Genomic DNA, 22,701 nt, shown 5'->3' with positions numbered 1-22,701 from the left:
ATCCACTGGGAGCTTTAGGTGATCTTGCCCTTGTTCAGAGCAAAAGAGCAACTAAGATAGGGGTAATACAGAAGGAAAAACAAGTCTTTGATTTTAAGTAGCAGAATAGATTTTTAAAAATTTACCCTTAGCTAGAACAGAGTGCTCAAACAGGGAGGAATTTGCCTTGCATGCTGCTGAGCATGCTTTGAGTCCCTGGCACCAGAGTTGGTGACTAGACACAGAGCCAGAAATATTATGCACTTCTATGCCCATAATTCCTCATTCTTCCAAAATAAATAAAACAAACAAAACAAAAAACAGTATCCTTTTATTTATTAAATATATTATCAACAGGCTGTAGGCTTCTCAAGACTTTAGAGGATTCGAAATTGATACCATGAACAGATATATGAAAATCTGAGGCATTTCAGTGCCCCAGACATGGAGATGACATTAGTTAAGAGGAGCTCAGAAGAGGGTGTCAATGTAGTGTCAAATGCAATACACAGGCTTGATGTTCTAACAACAAATAATGCCCCACTTTCCATTTCTTTTGAGAAGCTACAAGAGTGGCAAAGCAGATGTCCATCTTCTCCAAGCCCTCAGCCCCCTACTCTTCCAAAGAGGGAGGGAGCAAAAGAAAAAGATGAACCTGATATCTACGTTTGAAAGGCCAGAGCACTAGAACCATGAAGTAGGTGGCTGGGATGCTGGAAGGGACACGAGAGTGGTCTCTATGGAGTTTTTTTGGAGCAGATCCACAGGGTCAGCCCTGGCCTGCAGACATGTCTGAATCAGCAACCACAGGACAGGCCTTGATGTCTATAGGGTCAGTGATCAAGAAGATCAGATGCTTTATTCTGTAAAACAAACAAACAACAAAACACCAAAAAAAACCCCAACACTTTATTTGTTCTTGGGTCACACCCACCTGCTCTCAGGGGTTACTTCTGGCTCTGTACTCAGAAATTGCCCTGACAGGCTGGGGGACCATATGGGATGCTGGGAATCAAACAAGGTTCCTCCTGGGTCAGCGGCATACAAGGCAAACACCCTACCGTTGGCTCTCTTCAGTTCCATACTCTTTTCTTATTGATAGGAATAGACCATATCTATCCTTACAATTTCTGTGCCCACCCCCACCTACAATTTAGAGGCAACTATAAAGGGAATCCCTATTCCACAAGTTTATGGACTTATGAGTTTGAACTGAGTAGTAGAGATTTGGGCATCAGATAGGTTAATGAGAATGCTCTCACTTGATTCTTTGGCAAGTCTGAGTTTGAGGCCTTTGTTACATTGGCATCAGACAAATGGGGGACAAAAGTCTAAAGACAGTCTGGTGTCCTGTTAGGATGAATGATAGCCCTAACCTGCCTGGGAGATTAGTGCAAGGGCAGTGGCATAAGGGAAAGAAAACTACAAGTCAATCCAGAAAGTAAAGAACTCAGGGATAAAATGCAGAGTGAAATGCCTGATTTGCAAAGCCAAGTTTGCCCAAACCTACATGCTTCATGCAAAAAGTGCATGAATTCCTGAGGTTCTGGAGAAGACATGATCATATGTTATTACAATATTTCAGTATTGGTGGAGGCAAGGAAAGAATAGGGGTGGCTATCTATGGTAGCTTTCTGGAGCCTGAGATTCTTTTTTTCTTTTTTCTTCCTTTCTTTAACCTGACATTGATCCAGAGTCATTGAACACATGACAGGCTTTCATTCTTTCCAGATTTTATAAAGTGACAGCTGGAATAGGTATTTGGAAAATTAGCCATTATTGTTATCAGAACTGTGGTGTTCCCAACCATGATAATAGAAGCCAGAACTGTTATATGATTAGCACACAGAAATGTTTCTTATACATGCATTATATTCTTGAATGTCTGTGAGGAGTGCTGAAACCAATGCAGAAATATATATATATATATATATATATATATACTTTTGATCCAAGTTTATTTAAAAATAATGATTTCCACTGCTCTATGTAGCCCATTGTAAAGGCTCCGCGCATCATAATCCCACCCCAGGAAAGTGGGTCTGGAGCAGGGATTGTCACAAAAATAAACCAGGCCTAGTTTGAGAGGGTGAAACACGCATGGCTGGGCAGCTCTTCCTGCCTCATTGAGTTTGAGAGGGCGTGCTGCCTGCCAGAACTGCTGTTTTTATTCAGTACAGAGACCACTCCTGGATGAGGGAGAGAGGCAGTAAGGATAAAAGGCCTATCTTGAGCCAGTGCTGGTATGCTTGAGACATGTAAAACAAGATGGTAAGTAGGAAAATCTATTTTGGGTGAAACCAAGTTGTAAATTGTGAACCCAAAGCCCTAATCCAAAGGATGAGGGTCCTGCAGTTCATTTTGCAGGGAGGGTAAGCTGTAAGCTGGTGAACTGAGATAGAATGTGGGAAGATTGTAACAGTGCCTATCACAGAGTAATTCTTTAACAAATGCCCTTCCACAATATTAAATATAAATTAAATAATGTAACAAATGAAATGATTAAAATGTATTATTCAACATTTGTTCAATTTCCTCAACTTTCTTCCTTCTCTCCTACTTTCCCCCCATTTGGTTGCTGTTGTGTGGAGGTGTGATGCACTTGTTATGGTCCTGGGCAGTCACAGAGGCAAGACCAGAGATGTAACTCATGGCCTCACACATGCTCTACTGCTGAGTCACACACATCCCCGAGACTCTCAAAACTTCAAGTGCAAGAGGCAAAGCACTTATATGTAGGTCTTATATTCTAGAGGACCTAATCTTGATCCAGTTCTACAAGGACTTTTGAGCATCACCTTCCCAGAATGAGCATTGATCCACATGCCTGGTCAGTAGCGTCACTGACAGAGACCCACTAGGCTCCAGCCTTTGCAGAGAATGGTTTTTCTTAAAGTATGTGGACAATATTTACCTAATCTAACAGAAATGGGGCATGTTTGTTTCTTACTCCTTATTTTTAATATCACTTAGTTTTCCTTCCTGGTATATTTACATGTCCTGTTTTCCCAATTTATTTAGCACATTTGAGTCACCCATCTATTTATTATGCAAATAATACCAGAAACCAATCTCTATGCTTTTTTATCTTTATTTCAAATATAGGGTTTATTTTGAGAGAGAGAACAGAAAAACAAAGAGTGTGAGAGAAAAAAACAGAGAATGTTTATTTTAAGGAGCTTGTATACATGGCTGACCTGGGTTCAGTAGAGCAGGAATAGTCATCTTGAAATAATGAGACTGAAGGGTACATTCAATCCTGACAAAGGAATTCTCAGTGTTATAAAACCTATAGGAATAACCTGTGGGGGACCTTCCTGCTAATGACAAAGAGGAGACGAGTGCTATGTAGTCCCCTACCACTGGCCCTGTTATCCCTGAAAGGCCCAGAGCCCCTGCTGTGAAGTCTAGAAGGTCCCTCAGTGACAGCAGGGGCACAGCCATGTGACATTCTAGCTTCTTTGACTCCATCTGGTGAGGCTCCTGAGATCTGCTGGGCTGGTGCTCTGCTTGGTGTGTGCATGGAAGTAGGAAGGTTCTCAAGTTCTTCCGAGACACAGGCAGGAAGTCCACTTACTTGTCCTTTATGTGTGTCTAATACTATCACACTGATAAGAGGCAGATTATATGGCCCTTGACAAAGCAACTGACTACCAGGCATAGTTCTCCTTAGTACCTTCTCTCTCCTCTCTGCTCTGTGCCACGAAGGCCATGAAGCCTCAGAGATGTCATCAGAACCCTCCTCTGGCATTATTTCCCTTCCTCCTAAAAATCCTACCCAGGTTTTAGAGTCCCACCCATTTCTCTTTGCTGGCAAAACCTAACCATAGCCTGTCATGTGGTGAGATACTTGTCTATGTGTGATGAGCATACCAGATGGAAGCTATTCCTCTCAGGAAACATGAATCTTTTCACAACGAGGACAGCAAACACTTATTCAAAGCCAAGCTGCAGGCCTGCCAGGCCAGGCAGTGCTTGTCATCACAGACATAGGTGATATCAACAGAAAAGTCCTGACATCAGCATGACATCACCCTATCCAGGGAGTTCCCAGATGTGGAGGAATGAGCAACACAGTACACAGTGCTTCACTGAATGCCTGTTAAGAAGGGAACCACAGCTGATGAACTGTCAAAGAGCCAAGCACAGAATGGGAGAAGTCTATGGGGGCCTGGTCCGAGTGTGCAGGTGAAGCTCTCACCACTGGGTCCACTCCAAGGCCACTTTTGCAGCTGAACCATCTACTGGGAATCTCTCACTTCTGCCCAATCTCCAGGCTCATGTTTCTACTCCAAAATCATACAGCTGGTGAAAATATGCCTGTGGGCCCAAATGACACATGGACAGGCACATTCTGGCTTCTCTGTGAATGGGAATCTTGAGGTCAAGATGAAGACACTGTTGGGCGACATATATTAACATGTAAATCTCTGGCCAGCACTGGGATTAACAGAGCCTTTGGCTATGACAAAAATCAGTCTATAAAAGAGGATGGAAGAGAAGGAACTGAGCTATTTTTTCATCTCTAAAATGCCACTTCCTGGTCCACGGTGCTTGGCGCTGCAGATGTTACAGAACTGAGCAGGAGAATTCTGAAATGCAATAAAAACATTGATTAAAAAACAAATTCTTCTCTTATTTTTGTTTGTTTGTTTGTTTTTGGGGCACACCCGGTGGCGCTCAGGGGTTACTCCTGGCTATCTGCTCAGAAATAGCTCCCGGCAGGCATGGGGGACCATATGGACATTGGGATTCGAACCAACCACCTTCGGTCTTGGATCGGTTGCTTGCAAGGCAAACACCGCTGTGCTATCTCTCTGGGCCCAAATTCTTCTCTTATTGCTCTTACATTTAGGCCATTTGTTGGGTGTGAAGGGGCAGCTAAGACTCGCACTGCTTTTCCTGGAGATGATTTCTGCACCACACAAGTTGTGTAAGATTCAGGGACACTCCCATGGAAGACATGTCCGAAGTGAGTTGGGGGCCCTGATGCTGAGCAGCAACAGTATTGGGGGTGAGAAAGAGGCAAAAAGCACAATTCTCTCTATGGCTCACATCTCTAGAACTCAATTGCTAGGAGTGTTCCTCTTTCCTTCCTTCCCCCTTCCATCCCTCTTCCCTCCATCCCTTTTCCTACTTTTCTTCCATCCTCTCTTTCCCTCCCTCCCTTCTGCCAATGGTGCTCAGGGCTTACTCCTGGTGGGCTTGAAAAACCATATAAGATACCGGGAATTGAACCTGGGTTGGCAGCATGTAAAATTTGCACCCTACTTGCTGTGTTACTGCTCCAGCCCCACTTTATTTTCTTCCTTAAGTTTAGACATTTTGACTGACATGACTATTAATGGCAGAGTCTTATGCATACAATGACCTAACATTGGGGACCTCCAATGTCCTCCTGGTCCTCAATTCCCCAACCCCTCACTGAGAAGTTCAGTTCTGTAAACCAGTTCTCAGACTCTTGTCTTTGGCCATATGATTACTTAACTATGTTTCTTTATATCCCAAATATGAGATTATTCTGTCATTCTGTATCTGCCCTTTGCCTTCTGACTTCCTTCACTCATGCCTTAACAGATTCACTCAGATGGAATTGGAATTGAACCTCCACTACATGAACCCAGACACAGCTACTTGTCAGTTGTGGCTGAGTTTGAGGCCTCCCCGCTACCCCCCTACCCCATTTTGAATCTAGCTGAGGTGTGTGACACCAGCAAGAACAGCCATAAGCAGTGGCCAGAGATTGGATTGAAAAAACTGCCAGCTGTAATTAAACCTCTGGTATGTGAACCCAGATGGAGGTGCCTGTCAGTTGTGGGCAGAGTTTGTGGGAAAAGCCCCAGTTTAAATCCAGATAAGGTATGTGAGACCATCAAAAGTGGTCACAAGTAGTGGCCAGAGATTAGATTTAAAAAAGCACCAGTTGGAATAGAACCTCTGGCAGATGAATCCAGACGCATCTACCTATTGGTTGTGAGCAGAGTTTGGGGGAAAAAAAGAACAGTTTGAATCCATTTGAGGCGTGTGAAACCAGCAAGGTTGCAGTTGCTCTGCTTTGCTTTGTGACTGCACATTTCTTCCAGTCAAGGAGCTTTACCAGAACACTTAATAACAGTAATGTAAAACAAAGTTCACAATGGGAAAACTACATAGAACCCCAAAACACCATATGACTAGTTCTGGAGACCCAACCAACACCTGCCAGCTACATAACATCTCTGATCAGGACTTTAGAGAGAAAATGTAAGGATGTTCAAAGAACACAAAGAAACTATGGAATGGATAGCCTATAGACTCAAGAGTGTATGAGGGTAGAAATGAGAAAACAGAAATATCAGGGCTGAAAAACATGGTAGGTGAAATGAAAACCTCACTCGAAAGGATCATCAGCAGAGTAAGAGCCACTATGGACAGAATTAGTGAGAGGGAAGGTGAGCAGCATAATACCTCCATACAACAGATACTGGAAAAAATCCTCACAGAAAGTGAACTGACAACAGAATTCTGTGATAAACTTAATAGAAACAATGCAAGTTTCATTGGGATCTCAGAGACCCAGAAAGAAAACCCCACTGGAGAACCAACAGTCAACAAAATCATTGCTGAAATATGGGTGAGAGGGAAGAGGGCATCAGGGAGAATGAGAGGGAAACTGTTGACACTGTAGTGGGAAATATGTACTGGTGATGCTTGTTGTAGATTGTATAACTGTAATTCAATCACAAACAATTTGTGGGGAAAAAGAAAACTGTAGTATGACCATCTTGTAACCATGGCATTTAAATAAAAAAAATTCGTATGTGCTGCTCAGGTTTAAACCAGGGTTGGCCACATGCAAGGGAAGGGTCTTAACCCCTGTCCTCTCAGGCCCAACTTAGTACAGTACATTAAGCATAAGACACCTGAGATGATTCAGAATACAGGAAGATTTTGTATGTGATACAATTATTTGAGCCCTAGAAACATGGGTCAATCATAACTGAAAGCACATCCCTAAGCCATCTCTGTGGCTGTAAACTCACCATGCTGGGCACAGGCAGGCACTCCTTATGGAACATATGGCGGCAGTGGAAGACCACCACACTGAAGGGCTTTGATGCATCTGGGCACAGGACAGGAATGGGAAAAGATTTAGGGCTATAAGTAGATCAGGAACTCAAACAAATATGATAAAAAGCCTCGCTGTAGTTTAATTTTCTAGCAATGAGCCGCCTTTGGAGACTGGCTTATTCATATTCTGAAGGTTGGGGTGAGTGGATAGAAAGCCCCCATTATGACTGTGTTGTTGTGAGGCACACAGATCCTTGGTGGGTCGTCAGTTCTGACGACAATTTCACAGCAAATGTACTTCCAAGAATTTAGTCTTACCAGAGTCTATATGCATGTTGTCTACTAAAAACGTGGTGGAGGTCATTTCTCTTAACGTACTACTATCTTGTTTTAATTCAAGTCTTGGAAAACCTATAAAAATGTTCACTGCTGAATAACAGTCCCATTAACAAGGAGAAATAAGTGCTACCTCAGTGTGGTCCTGTAGTATTTTTCTATGCTGAATTTACATTTTAAAGGAGTCTTAGAATCTCATCAACTATACCTTCATTTCTACTTTGAAATTGGAAAATTTCCTCTTCTCAGGTCATGTCATGATACATATACCAGGGAGTTCTGATTTTACACAAAAATATTATCCATCTTGTCTGTCTCTCCATCTGACCACCCACATAGCTACACATAAATACTTTTTATCATTCGGAGAGTCACGATTCTAATAAGACAAATACTGTTTGCAGAGAAATGCGTAATACCTTGGGTGCCTAGAACCATGTGGCAGATAAAATGTTTAAGCAAAAGGGAAGGTGATTTTCAAAATATTTTCCTGGCTACACACATGGTTCTTCCACATTTCATTTATGCAATCACATTTCGTTTAACTTTTCTTTTTGCTTTTCCTCTCTGGCATTGGTTTTCAGAGAATGGCCCCAAATTAGTAGCATCAGCCTCATCTGGGCAGTGGAGAGAAATCGAGCATTTCAGGTTCCAGACAGGAGCTACTGAATCTGAACTACTAGGAAGGGAACAGTACTGTGGATTGAATAAGCCTCAAGAAAACTGTATTAGACTTAGAATCTCCATTCTAAAAAAATGATAACCTCAAGAGTCAATTGAGTAGGGCAGAAACTCTTCTAGAATGAGTTATTCTGAAAGCCACATAATTTTATTCTCAGTGATTAACTTGAAATTTTAATCATCATTTTACTGATATATGGGAATGGCTTTTAACCCTCCTTTCCATCTTACCTGATGGAAGAATAGGGGAAAGGCAGGATTCACAGATATTTTCCTCTGCAAACAAAACAAAACAAAACACATGTCAGGTTATACAATGTTCCCACTTGCTTAGTCTCTTCCCTAAGCAAGGATGGTGATTCCAATAAGCCTATTTTTGTTTTTACTTACCATCCACTAGAACGCCTTTCATTTGTGTGCGGTGCATTTTCTTCAGTAAGGACAAAGAGTCAGCCACGAGAATCTTCTTGCAGCCTTCACGAAGCAGAATCTAATGCACATATTGGAACAGGAAAACCATCTTAAAAGACTCAAAAAATGGGAGAATCCCCCAGAATGAGGAAACAAAGACATAAAATAGTGAAGAACTAACTGGTCTCTATCCTAATGCTTTTGTCCGTCCACACCAACTTTTCCAAATTCACTTCCTGTGAAAATTTTTTTTTCTCATGAGTTTGCTGAACTTGTGAAATCAAATATAAATCTCCAAGATTTCACAATAAAACATCATTATCTTTGAATCCCCTTAATGTAGGCCCTGTGTAACAGGATTACTTGGCTGTTAAAGGATTCATTCTCCCCTCCTAGTTCTACATTATCCATTTCTTTCACAGATTTCACTCCTGGCATAAAGATGAACTGGATCCCAGAAATGCATAAGGAATACACTAAGAGCAATCAAAAAAAACAGACAGCTATTCTGTCCTAACTCCCCTCCAGGATGCAGCCTATCATTTTTTTCCTTCCAGTGGGCTTCAAACCTTTCAGCACAGTACTGGGAATGTGATGTTCTGAGTGAAGTTAGTAAGTAAGACCGTTAATGTGATGAGAGACAAGGGCTAAAGAACCATATTAACCTCAATTTTGGGAGTCTTACAGGGCTGTCAACAAAAATGACTTACTGAAGGTTCTTTTTCCTCATCTCAGTACTAAAGATATTTTTTTCTATTTGAAACTTTATTTAAACACTGTGACTTCCAAAGTTGTTCATAATTTAGTTACTCAGGTATTCAATGTTCCAACACCAATCCCAGTATGGCCATCACTCCATCCATGACCAAGTGACACCCTACCCCACTCCCTACCTGCCCCCTAAGCAGGCACAAAGTAATTTGCTTTATATTACATTGCATGTTAGTATATATAATTCATAATGATGTTACTGAAGTTACTATTTGATAATCTGTTGAGCTGTTAAGTGCTAGTTGAGCTTTCTGGTATATTCACATTAACTGAGCTTAGTGGGTTTCTATGCAACGTTACCATTTAATTTGCTGTATGCCTACTGGGATGTCAGTCCTGTGAACTTTGGAGGTGTCTATGTGGTCTTGCATACCCACAACAAATTACTAGGATGCTCAGGCACTATGACACTCAGGCCTACCAGGTTCAGTGCAATAGCAGCTTCTATGAAACTGGTAGTGGAGCTGGGACCTGTAAATGTGAGTGTGGGTGGGAGTCACTGGGACCTCCAACAGAGCAGTGATCTGGACCCAGTGACTGGGCCCAACAGGTTCAGTGTGGTGGTGGCTTCTCTTAGAGCATATTTTTAAAATGCATTATTTCCATTACTCTGTAGGCTTATTTATCACCTTTATCCCTTTCCACTCTTCCCAATGCTTTCAGTCTGGAGGACTGTGCAAGGCAAGAACATTGAAGAAACCTAGAAATATAGAAATGAAGACATATATAGGTTGTTGGGGAGAAGAAAGTGGGGGGAGAGGAAGAGACAAAGAGGGAGGGATAGAGCATGAGAGAGAGAAGCAAAACGTAGCAAAATGCATAGAGGCAGAGGGGAGGGCAGGAAGGAAATTGGGGACATTGGTAGTAGAAAATGTGTGCACTGGTGAAGGGACGGTTGTTGGACATTGTATGACTGGAACACAATCATAAACTTTGTAACTGTTATCTCACAGCAATTCAACTAAAACATTAAAAAAATAAGAAAAGAAAAAGTAAAAGAAAAAAGGCAACAAAAAAGCATTTGCAATGTGGACAACATGGAAGTGAGTCTGGTTATGGCAACATGAATGTCTCTACCATCCCAGTGAACAGTTTTAAGATGGTAAATATTCAAGAGATCAACTAACATCCAAATTAAAGTTCTAGAGGCACCATTTCTAGTACTGATGAGCATAAATAACACATTTTAGTATTCATGTTAAAAAACTTCTATTCTTTAAAATGTTATACAAATGTAGGTTCAAAGCTCTACCTTGAACAAATCTACTGAATGCAGTGTGCTTCAAATCTCATCTCAGCTCTATGCTATACTAAAAAGCAAAACAAAACAAAAACCTGTCAAACCATTTCCCCGAAGTGTTTCTAAGTACAGATACTCCTGGCTTAACGACCAAGTTCCATTTCAAAGACTTGGTCATTAAGCAAATTGGTCCTTAAGTGAGGAACTGCATGTACTGTATACAGTAGTACAGTATATGTATAGTACTTGACAATACAGTACTCTGAATCAGTAAAATAACGAGAAAGATCAAACTGAAAACTTGCACTTGTTTTAATTTGCATAGGTTGTGTAATTTACACACAGTACTGCAATGTATTACAGAACATAAAGTTAGTAAAGTAGGTCCATTAAAGCACCAAAACCCACAGTACTGTACTATGGAGTATACAAGATGAAAAAAGGATATTTAAAATAAAATAAAATAAAATAATGGTGAAGAGATGGTTTTAAGTGTGAGTGGTCGCTAAACAGGTAGGTCATTAAGCGAGGAGTATCTGTATATAAGCTTATCAATCTGGTACCAGATTTTCAGTTCCCATACAATTATTTTGAAATTTTGATTGGAATTTTATTTAATGTATAGGTGATGGTGATTTCGAACAAGAATGTAACATGCCATGTGTGTACTTTTAATAATTGAAGAGTCAAGTTTTGGGGCAGGAGTGATAGTACAGCAGTAGGGTATTTGCCTTGCATGCAGTTGTCCAAGATTCAATCCCTGGCATGCCACAAGGTTCCCTGAGCACCAGTAGGTGTGACCCTGAGTAGAGTCAGTAGTAAGTTCTGAGCATTGCCAGGCATATATGGCGATTTCTCAAAAATATTAAAAATATTTATGACCCAACACTTCCCCTCCTAGGTATCTATCTCCTAAACATAAAAACACCCATTTGAAAGATAATATACACACATCCATCTTCACCACAATACTCTTTGCAAGCGTCAGCATCTGTTAATCTGTTGAGGTAACAACACTAGTTTATAGGAGTATTGAATGTTTATATATTTTAAGCATACAGTTACCACCAAAGTGCCCATAACATTCCAGCACAGTCCAAGAGACCTTCAGCTTCAGATCTCCTTCCTACTACTCCCATCCCCACCCTAGGTGGGAATAGGTAAAACTATTTCTCTTCTTAGCATAAAGTTTGTTTGCATTGGACATTGTTCTCTTGGTCTGAATACCCAAGTAGTTAATGACAGGGTGGGGGCAGGATGGCTCTATATCACTTTAGTAAAAGCTGGGGAGGTAGCCTGCCTTATCTTGCATGTGTGTGGCCAAGGTTTGCTCCCCCGCACCAGAAAGCAACAAAACTGATCCCAAATCAAAAAATTTCAGAGAATGGCTAAAGAATTGGAATACTAACTACCTGGCCACAGAAAGACCAAGTCTTTTTTTGCGATAAGGATGGATTCAAGAGCGCCATGCTAAGCACAGTAAGACAGAAGCAGCAAACCAGACTGTATGGTCGAACTCATATGAGAATATCAAGATACTGAGCAAGGGATTAGACAATGTCTTATGGCAATAAATTTTATGCTGAGAACAGAACTAAATTCACCTGGGGGATGGGGGTGCTGATGGAACAGCGGAGGAGGGTAACGAAGTTACAGTTCTCCTAAACTGAAGTGGAAGGTGTTGGCACTTCGGTGAAGGTGTGCTAACACTGTATATCAAAAACATAGATATTGACACGTGTGAATGTGTTACCTCAATAAACCAATAATAAAAATGTATGGAAGAAGTGTTTTGATTATGCCTATTTTTGAATAATGATTCAACAAATACAGATTTTATTTGTTTGAATACATTTTGCTGATTTCCATTTTCCTAGGAGACATTTCCAAACATTCATGAACTTTGCTCTATTTTTTACTGATGCCTATTCTTAAATCTTTAATTTAAATGAACTTACTGCCTTTTTAATTATCAGAAAAATCAAAGTTGCTGCACCAGATTTCATTCATCTTGACTATTCCTCATGATGTCATCTGAGTTTTTTTCCTGTGAGCTTGGCATCGATAGAGAGTCTTGAGTTACAGCAGAGGAAAAAATGCATTCTGACGACCCAAGGGGCTTCAATGGGCCTAAATTCGGTGGAGCTAGAGGTAAGGCATCTGCCTTGCCTGCAATAGCCTAGGACGGACCATGTGTCCCATATGGTGGCCCCAAGCCAGGAGCGATTTCTGAACACGTAGCCAGGAGTAACCCCTGAGTGTCAAACGGGTGTGGCCACCACCTCCAAACAACAACAACAACAACAACAACAACAACAAATTAGACTGTATTATGCTTTTTTTTTCTTTTTTGGGGCTACACACTGTGATGCTCAGGAGTCATTCCTGCTATGTGCTTAGAAATTGCTCCTGACACGGGGGACCATATTAGGGGATCGAACCAGGGTCCATCCTAGGTTAGCGGGTGCAAGGCAAACGCTTTACTGCTTCCGCCACTGCTCTGGCCCCTATGTTTTCTTTTTGAATGGGTGAGAGGTTAGACTACACATGTCTGTGCTAAGGAGTGAACCCTGGCAATAATCACGAGGCCCTACATATTGCCAGAGAATCAGGGCAGGCTAGGTGGGAGGCAAGGTAAGCTATTTAACCCATTAAGTAACTAGTTCTTTGGCCCTATTATGAAAAGAGAGAGAGAGAGAGAGAGAGAGAGAGAGAGAGACAGAGACAGAGAGATGGAGAGAGACAGAGAAGAGAGAGAGAGACAGAGAGATGGAGAGAGAGAGAGAGAGAGAGAGAGAGAGAGAGAGAGAGAGAGAGAGAGAGAGTGTGTGAGAGAGAGAGAACACTTGGCAATGCTCAGTGGTAACTCCAAGCTCCGCACTTGGGAATCACTCCTGGTGGGTTTGGGATATGGGGTGCCAGTGACTGCACTCTACTTGCTATTTCTCTGGCCCCAAATTGCATAATTTCTTTCATTTCCTTTTTTCTTTTGGAGGGGAAGATGGAGAAAATAGAAAGGTTTACTGGAAGACAGAAGAGAAGACAGAAGGGACAGGACTTAATATAGGATATTATGGGGAGGAGCTTAATATAGTATTGAATTTTAAGCTTTGTAATTTCTAAAGGGGACCTTCCATTCTTTTCAAACCTTCTCTCCCTAAACCTCAATGAGGGAAACACAAATACTCTTAATACTCTCATAACCAGAGGAATCTGTATCTCATACTGGAATATGTTCCTTCTTTATTCCATAATGGCATCAGTTTTCACCTCAAAAAAAAAATGAAAACAGTGCCCTGCACATACAATATTACCTTTCAGGAATTTCCTTTCCTAAGGCACTTTCTATTGTTTTCCCACAATTTTTCAAATGTAGGGCCCGACTTCTCATACCCTGCTCAATGTTAAAGTTACTTTCTCTCCATGATCCTAAATTTTAGAAAATCCATGTTTTATTAACATGACCTGTATACTCAACACTTTCAAGAACAGTTGGTGCTTTTAAAATCAATTTATTATAGGCGTATCTTAAACTACTGCCCATTTAAATAACAATAATATATGATTACTTCTGAAAGTCCCATAAGACTGTACATTTTCTTAATTTTTCCTAATTTCTCAGTAGTTCATTTTCATTGATAATAATTTAAACCAAAAGAAAAGCACCATTCTCAGGATTTTAAACAACAATTAAAGAACTGTACATCAGCAAAGTTATTATGATTCATTAGGAACAGCTGCTGTGTGAAAAATGTCATTAAAAATCACAAGTTTCTGAAATGCTTTATTTTAAAAGATTTTTTGAATGTTAACAAATTTGCTGACATTGCTTTGTGCATACTGCAGTGCCTGTAACTACAATTACAATGATATATATTTGCTTAATTTTACATGGCCTAGTACCATACCAGTGATTGAGTGGAAAATCATTTAGCCTAATTTCTAATTCTCATTTAGGTCACAGTAATAGGGAACTTACTTTTTTAAGATGATTATCAAGATCATGAACTTCAGAGAAAAAAGAAGGAAAGATAATAAGATTCCAAGGTTTTGACATTAAAAACTATATTATCTTTGAACCTAAAAACCTGAAAGATCATGGCTACACCTGCCCAAGCAGCACAAATCTGGCTATCTCAGGGCTAGAGTTTGGGCCAAATCCCCATCCTGCTGATATGCTTGCTGCCTCCATCACCCAAATCACTTTTTCCTGATGGCACTGCCTCGTCACTGACTCTCTATGACTCTCTGTGGGACACCAATCTGACCATATTTCAGGTACACTGGTCATTGGGCTAATATCACTAGGGTTTTTTTTTTTTTTTTTGGAGTGCAGCACCCTCTCCCATATCTTCCTTCCGGAAAAGCCTGGCAGCTGTAACAATGCCCACAAACTCTGTCACCGTGTTCGAACTGGGCCTTCTTCCAGGAGGCCCTGCAGCTGAGAATATGCCCATAAAATTTGTAGTATTGTTGCTCTGAATTTTTGGACAACTTCATTTGTTTGATGCTGTCATCCCTAAATGAACACCCCCATTTAACAAACTGGACATATAACAAGAGTTTACTAAACTTCGAAAAAAGAAAAAACTATACTGTCTGGCACAAAGGAAAGAGAAAGGGGGATGGAGAGGTAGTACAGCAAGTAAGGAACATGCCTTGCATGTGGCTGACCTAGCACCACATATGGTCTCCCAAGCCCAACAGGTGTGATCCCTGAGCAAAAGCAAGCCCTGGGCGTGGTCTAAAAAAAAAGGGGGGGGGGGAGAAAGAGAGAAGAAAGGGACAGATAGATGAAGTACTCTTAAATTTTAGGTCCAGGGATTTAGCTCAGCAGTAGAACACTTAGACACCTTAGATCTTATCTGATGTACAGTGTGCAAATATTTTCTCCTATTATAGCTTGACTTTCTCTTGAAGTGCAAAAACTTTTTGATTTGATATAGTTCTATTTGTTTATTTTTGCTTTTGTTGTATTTGCCTCTGTATATTCAGAAAGATGTTCATTTAAATTATGTTGGTTTGGGCCCGGAGAGATAGCACAGCAGCGTTTGCCTTGCAAGCAGCCAATCCAGGACCAAAAGTGGTTGGTTCGAATCCCGGTGTCCCATATGGTCCCCCGTGCCTGCCAGGAGCTATTTCTGAGCAGACAGCCAAGAGTAATCCCTGAGCACCGCCAGGTATGGCCCAAAAACCAAAAACCAAAAAAAAAAAAAAAAATTATGTTGGTGGTTCTCAGCTTCTCTGTCCACAGGGATTCTTGGATACAAAGGGTCTAATTTTGAAACCTTGGTGTTCAGTCATACCTGATACCATATTCATTTTGCTTTGTGAAAATGTCTTGATAAAACACTCCAATATTCTTCTCTGGTTTATGTCCTCTATTAGGACCTGAAGCATATGATTATTTAGATTACTGAAATAGTCAACTGCGAACCACAGAATTATATTACAGAACCTACTCATTGAACATGTTTGAGCAAATTAACATTTCCTTTCTCTCTCTTCCTCTCTCTTCTCCCTACTTCTTTCCTTATCCCCTCTCTTCTTCCTCCTCATCAATTCAATCTATGTCAAATAAAACCCACACTGATAGTTTCTCTTTAGGAAAGGAACTTCGATACATAAGATGCAGCGGACAATAGGGTAGCCACCTACATAGGTAGGCCTCATTAATACATTGTTTAGTACTCGAGATGTGAAACCTATGTGTATCCTAAACTGCTCCAGCCATTATCTAACCCTGAAATCTTCATTTAGCAGGGCCCAACCTCATCACTGATGAAATGACTAGAACTGAGAAAATCTTCAACTCCAACACACCAACCCAATCTCTTTTACTTGATTTATTAGCTTTTTTTTTAATTATTTTTTACTATGTTTACCATTTTTCTGTTCTCTCTCTTATCTTTTGCTCTCTCTTCCTCTCTTTTTTAAGCTACACTTAAGCTTATGATTTATCTTAATTCAATCAGTCCTTAAGAGTTCAGACCCACCCTATTAGGGTCAGACCTCTAACAAGAATAGATCACTGATCTCTCTGGACTGTCTTCTCTGCTGCGTGCTGGGGCCCAAGATTTGATCCTGTGTGTGGCTTCATCCATGGAGGGCTCTCCTTCCTTGGAGGTGAGTCGACCGGCCCAGAAAGGGTGGAGCCAGCTGAACTGTGCTGGATCTCTGAAGCCCAGCATATCTCTCTGGACTGTCTTCTCTGCTGCGTGTTCGGGCCTAAAATTTGATCCTGTGTGTGGCTTCATCTCCGGAGGGCTGTCCTTCCTTAGAGCTGAGTTGACACGCCCAGAAAGGGTGGAGCCAGAAGAGCATCACTTTAGGCTTCTTCTTTGTGCCACCACCTTCCTGTCTGTATTTCTTCTTTTTCATCCTGCTTCAATCTGAAGCCACTCCTTGAGCTTATCAGAAGTTTCCAATTTGCACCCCTCAACTCTCATCACAGTGCCCCCATCTTCAATTGCCCCATCCACACACCTTTCCCCACATCCCAACTCTATCTGCAAAACCTGTTTCCAAGAAAACTATTTCATGTCAATTTCAAATAAAGTACAGAAAGAACAATCTGAATTTTATATTTGGGTATGTTTTAGATGATGAGTTACTAAGTGGCTCTGAGAAATTATCAAACTGGAAAAGCTTTCTTTGGACTCAGGCCAGGTCTTACTCCTGGTTCTGTGTTCAGGGGGACTATGTGTGGCACCAGAGACTGGGTTGGGTACATTCAAGGCAAATGCCTTCCCCGTTGTATGTATCTCTTGTACCTATCTTTTCTCACAACACTCATTCTAGTTAAAAATATTTGGGTAGTCTGGTGTAAGAGCCACTGTAACTACTCACACACACTCTCTCCAAAGTCATATTATATTTATCAAATCAGTGTAAGGAGACTGCTCATCCAGAGAAGAAGTCAGAGATGACAAAGAAATATCAAATGATTTCTTTAAAGGAAAAGTTTCTCTACTTGAATGTTTTTTCCAAAAAAAATCAGGGTTTCATTAAAATGTTAACAATGACTGAATTCTGTAATAGTTATCTGAAATAAGCCCTAGCAATGTTTATCCAACAGCCAATCAATTAACTTCCCAAACATATCACTTGTCTCAGAGAGATTACTTACTTGCAAATTGTAGTCTTGCAGAATTTTAACCAAGGAATCTCTCAAATTGGGAATCTCCATTCCTTCCTTGATACGGTGAATCAATAGAATTGGATCAACATGTGTGCCAATGTTGTTTAACAAACCAGTAATAAATGCTACAAAATATAACATGAAACAACCAATATATAAGTAATGTGCATAATGCAACTTTAAGTTAAATGTAACTCAAGAAACTCTCAAAAAATAATCTTCCTTGACTTTCTTTGGGACATGAAGAAGGAGCTAAATGAAAAGACTTTAAAGCTGGAAAACAATTCATTACTCTGTAATACAGTCTGCAATATCAAAGGTGTACAACTATATTTACTGAGAAACTGTAAGGATTTCCAATGTTTGGAAAGGTAACAATGGCATCTGTCTCTACTATAGAGAAAGAAGAAAGGGGTGACTAATTCAGCTAGAATCACACAACAGGCATGTAATAAAGCCAGATGCAAATCCAAGCAAGAGTAAAGTCCATGACTTGCTTTATTCAACTCACTTCCTTTAAGGTTGTTAAACTTTACCATGGTAAATTAATTTTCAGATAAAGTCATATGTGAATGTACCTCTTTACAGAAATCAACTTTATCATATGATTCTTACTAAAAAGATCACCTGAATAGCTGACTACTGCCAGTTTCTCAGTCATTTTGCTATTTTATCCCAGACTAGTGTCCCAATCAAATGAATACTGTGGCTTCATCCTCAAATGGAAGAAATGCAAAAACTCAATTGCAAGGCCAGAAAATGTTCACTGCTGGTACTGTGCTGATAAAGTGCAGGTAGACCCGGTGATGCTCAGAGGTTACTCCTGGCTATGCACCAGAAATCGCTCCTGGTTTGGGGGACCATATGGGTCAGCCATGTTCAAGGTAAATGCCTTACTGCTGGGGCTATGGCTCCGGCCTTTTTCCTTTCAGCTTTTCTAAGTTAATTAGCACAAGTACCCTTCATTATGTTAACCTTGTGCCTCAGGTGATGTATCTTAAATTCTAGCTAATAAAAACAGCTTAGGGTGAGAAGCACAGGTAGAACAGATCAGCATGGAGAACACCAAGAGAAAACAACAAGAGAACAGCATGAAGAAGCACAGTGAGAGCAAGAAGAAGACAGCTAGATCCTAAAGGCTGCTCAAATACCCTTGGTCTTTCTGCACCTTCTATTGTGACTCAGGCTTCCTTCCTTCCTTCCTTCCTTCCTTCCTTCCTTCCTTCCTTCCTTCCTTCCTTCCTTCCTTCCTTCCTTCCTTCCTTCCTCCTTCCTTCCTTCTTCCTCCCTCCCTCCCTCTCCTTCCTTCCTTCCTTCCTTCCTTCCTTCCTTCCTTCCTTCCTTCCTTCCTTCCTTCCTTCCTTCCTTCCTTCCTTCCTTCCTTCCTGCCTGCAGCTGTCACCCCAGGGAAGCCAGCAGCCCAGTTTCATCACAGAGCAAACCTCCAGTATGGTCAATGGAAAACTGACGTCAGTTTCCATTAAAAGACTGGGAAGAATTTTACATTTTCCAATTATATGTCCCCCTATATACCAACTACAAAGCAAAAACAAAACTAAAGCACACCACATTTACTCCATTTGGAGTCCCAAGATTGCTGATCTAAGGAGTGCTGGCATTTCACTTTGCTGGGCAGCAGGCCTAGAAGAGAACCAGCGAGACCTGTGCATCAAGAAGAGCTCAGCCACTCCACTCTGCTTCATGGTCACGCGCATATCTCTAATCACTGAAATCCAGCACCGCACATAGAAAACACCAAACTGCAAAGGATACAATGGGGAAACAGCGCAGAACACCACACTATGCTTAGAGAATGATGATGGTAGCTATACAAACCCAACAAGGACTAGTCATTTATACCCTCTCTAATAAATATTTTAGAGAGGAAATCTGAAGGATGTTCAAAGAACTCAAAGAAAACATGGAACGAACTGAAAGAACCACAAATAAGAATCGAGAGAAAATGAAAATAGAAAACCTCAGTTGAAATAATAAGACGAAAACCTGGTAGGCAAAATGAAAACCTCACTGGAAAGCCCGAACAGCAGAGTGGCAGTAGCTGAGGATAAATCAATGAGCTGGAAGATAGAGCTGCAGAACACCTCCATATGACAGAAGAGGCTGGAAGGAAAGCCTTAAAACAAATAATCAGATGATGGAATAAAATATTGACTCTATTTGAATGTAGTAGATAAACAGGCTTCAAGTGGCCAGTTAGTATATCTGGTTCACTGCTTGTTCAGTATCACATTGTGATGAGGCTCCAGGCTCTCTGCACAGGAATAATACTGGAAACTGTTAGATTCAACTGGCCGATTTTTTAAAATAGAAATTTAGCTATATTTTTAACTCTGTATCTTAAGAGAATTCCTACTCATGATATGCCAGGCAATATGAGGAGAGAGAATTCATACACATAGATGGTTTGTCTGCTTACGTGGTTTGTCAATGGAATACAAAATCAAATCTTCCCAGAGTTCTGCATCGTCTTGCTCCTTGGCAAACTCAATTGCTTTGTCAACATCATGTAATTCCTCCATGATCATCTTCAGGGCACTTCGGCTGTTACCCATTCGGCCTAGTAAGGATGCAAACAAAGTTTACTTAGGACAACTTAATGATACACCTGTAGAGGAATGATGATACATCTCTGAACTTGTTTGTAGTTCTACAGCTAAACAGAAGCATATTTTCTTATGTGACATTGACTTTTTACTACCTGTAACAGTAAAACAGAAACTTATTTACTGGGTACTCTGTATAATCTGTGGAAATTAAGAATTTAAGTATTTCATATAGTCATATGAAAAGAGCGATTCTATCACTCTAGAATCCTATGAGAAATGTTTCATTAATATTTTGATTTTATAGAAATAGAAACATATTAATAACTTGTTCATTCAAATAGTGACAAGATCCATGTGAAATGTGAATTCAATCTGGTTACATTCTGACTTCCTAGTGAGAATCCTTTTTCTGTTTTGGGGTTACACCTGGTTGTGTTCAGGGCTTTCTCTTGGCTTGGTGCTTATGATCACTCCTGGTGGTGCTCAGAGGAATACAAGGGCTCTGAGATTGGTTGCTTTCAAGGAAAATGCCAATCCTGCTCTCTGATCCCAATGACCCTCTATTTATTAAAATATATTAAAAAAAAAACCTTTAAGCATTATAGTCACAAGATCGTTCACTGTTGGGTTTCACTCATAAAATGTACACCATCTTTCACCCTTGCACCCTTCCTGTCAACAATGTCTCCTGCTTTTCTCCCATCCCCACATCTTCCTCGCTCCAGGGCAAATTGTTTCCGTCCTTTTTTTTTTTTAATTTTTGTTTTTAGGTCACACCCAGCAGCACTCTGGGGTTACTCCTGGCTCTATGCTCAGAAAATGCTCCTGGCAGGCTTGGGTGACCATCTGGGATTTGAACCACTGTCCTTCTGCATACAAGGCATGCCCTACCTTTATACGATCTCTCTGGCCCTCTCTCTTTCCTTTGGACACCTTTTTGGCACTATTGTTAATGAAGGGGTGTCTTGCCTGTTAAGTTTCTCCACTTTCACTGCCAAGTTCTTGTTCAGAGCCATCAATTCCATCTATTATTGTCCTAGTAGACCCTTCTCTGTTACAATCACTGCTCTTTATGGCTAGCTTTCTATCCTGGGATGGATGGACCTCCTAATCTTTGTTTCAATTGTCTCTGGGTATTTTATTTATATATATACATAACAGACATAGACATATTCTATAGACAAAGAATAATTTAATTCATTTGTGGGATATAAGAAAAACAAGAGATAGATAGTAGATAGTAGTATCTCTTGTTTTTCTTATAACCCACAAATGAATTAAATTATTCTATGTCTATTCCTTTCCCTCTGGATCATTTCACTCAGCATAATAATCTCCATGTCCATCCATGTTAAGCAAATTTTATGACTTCATTTTTCTTAAGAGCTGCATAGTATTCCATTGTGTAGATATACTACAGCTTTTTAGCCACTCATTTGTTGTCAGGCACCTGGGTTGTTTCCAGATTTTGGCTACTGTAAATAGTGCTGCACTGAACATAGGAGTGCAGAGGACATTTTAGTATTGTTTTTGCGTTCCTGGAGTATATCCCTCGAAATAGTCATAGGAAGCTCAATTTTTAGCTTTCTGTGGAATATCATCATATTGTTTTCTAATAAGGCTGGACCTGTCTGCATTTTCACTAGCAGTGAAGGAGAGTCCTTTTCTCCTTCTCCCTGATGATTAGGGATAATGAACATTTTTTCATGTGCCTTTTGGCCATCAGTATTTATTTTTTGAGGAAATGCCTGTTCATTTCTTTTCTCCATTTTTTGATAGGGCTGTATATTTTTTTCTTGTAAAATTAGATATTAACCCCTTACCTGATGGGTAACTGGGTGAAAAGTTTCACCCATTTTGTGGTTAACTGTTTTATCCTAGTCATTATTTCCTTGGAGGTCTCAGAAGCTTCTGAGTTTAACATAGTCCCATTTGTTTATCTTTACTTCCACTTGATTGGCCAGGAGTGTTTTATCCTTGAAGATATCTTTAGTTTTAATGTTATGAAATGTTCTATGTTTTCCTCTATATACCTTATGGTTTTAGGTCTAATTATCAGTCTTCAATCCACTTTGATTTGACCTTTATGCATGGCGTTAAGGAGAGGTTTGAATTCATTTCTTTGCATGTAGTTGATCAGTTTTCTCAGCTTTCCTTGTTCCACTTTGTGTTTCTTAAAAATTAATTGTTCATAAACCTGTGGGTTCATCTCCGGATATTCAAGTCTATTCCACTGATATAAGGGTCTGTCTTTATTCCAGTACAATGTTGTTTCAATATTCCACCGATATAAAGGTCTGTATTTATTCCAATACAATGCTGTTTCAATGACTACTGCTTTGTAATATAGTTTAAAGTTGGGGAAAGTGACCCTTCTTCTATGCATCTTTTTGAAGACCTTCCTATCTCTTTTCTCCCTTCCTTCCTCTTTCTTGTTTTTAAAATTACTTTATTGAATCACTGTGAATTACAAGTTTACCAAATTATTTGAGTACCCATTCCTTTATTCACTTCCTCTACTGGTG

General features: G+C 40.3%; 1 protein-coding gene across 1 annotated transcript in view; it reads right to left on the bottom strand.

Annotated features, from left to right (window-relative positions):
- Nucleotides 1-4,487: 4,487 nt before the first annotated feature.
- The window catches only part of VPS41 (VPS41 subunit of HOPS complex), a 197,177-nt gene continuing 178,963 nt past the window's right edge, over nucleotides 4,488-22,701 (bottom strand). Inside the window, exons 25-30 of the mRNA XM_049781729.1 lie at nucleotides 20,047-20,187; nucleotides 17,598-17,734; nucleotides 8,437-8,536; nucleotides 8,278-8,322; nucleotides 7,002-7,081; nucleotides 4,488-4,571 (exon numbers count right to left, since the gene is read on the bottom strand). Coding sequence (XP_049637686.1) covers nucleotides 4,491-4,571; nucleotides 7,002-7,081; nucleotides 8,278-8,322; nucleotides 8,437-8,536; nucleotides 17,598-17,734; nucleotides 20,047-20,187 — 584 coding nt within the window. The 3' untranslated portion in view covers nucleotides 4,488-4,490. The remainder of the gene's footprint in view (nucleotides 4,572-7,001; nucleotides 7,082-8,277; nucleotides 8,323-8,436; nucleotides 8,537-17,597; nucleotides 17,735-20,046; nucleotides 20,188-22,701) is intronic.

Source organism: Suncus etruscus, chromosome 10 (genome assembly GCF_024139225.1).
Source record: "Suncus etruscus isolate mSunEtr1 chromosome 10, mSunEtr1.pri.cur, whole genome shotgun sequence".
In the NCBI taxonomy this organism is placed as follows: domain Eukaryota; kingdom Metazoa; phylum Chordata; class Mammalia; order Eulipotyphla; family Soricidae; genus Suncus; species Suncus etruscus.
The sequence above is the reverse complement of the archived record's forward strand: the minus strand, read 5'-3'. Positions and strand labels throughout refer to the sequence as shown.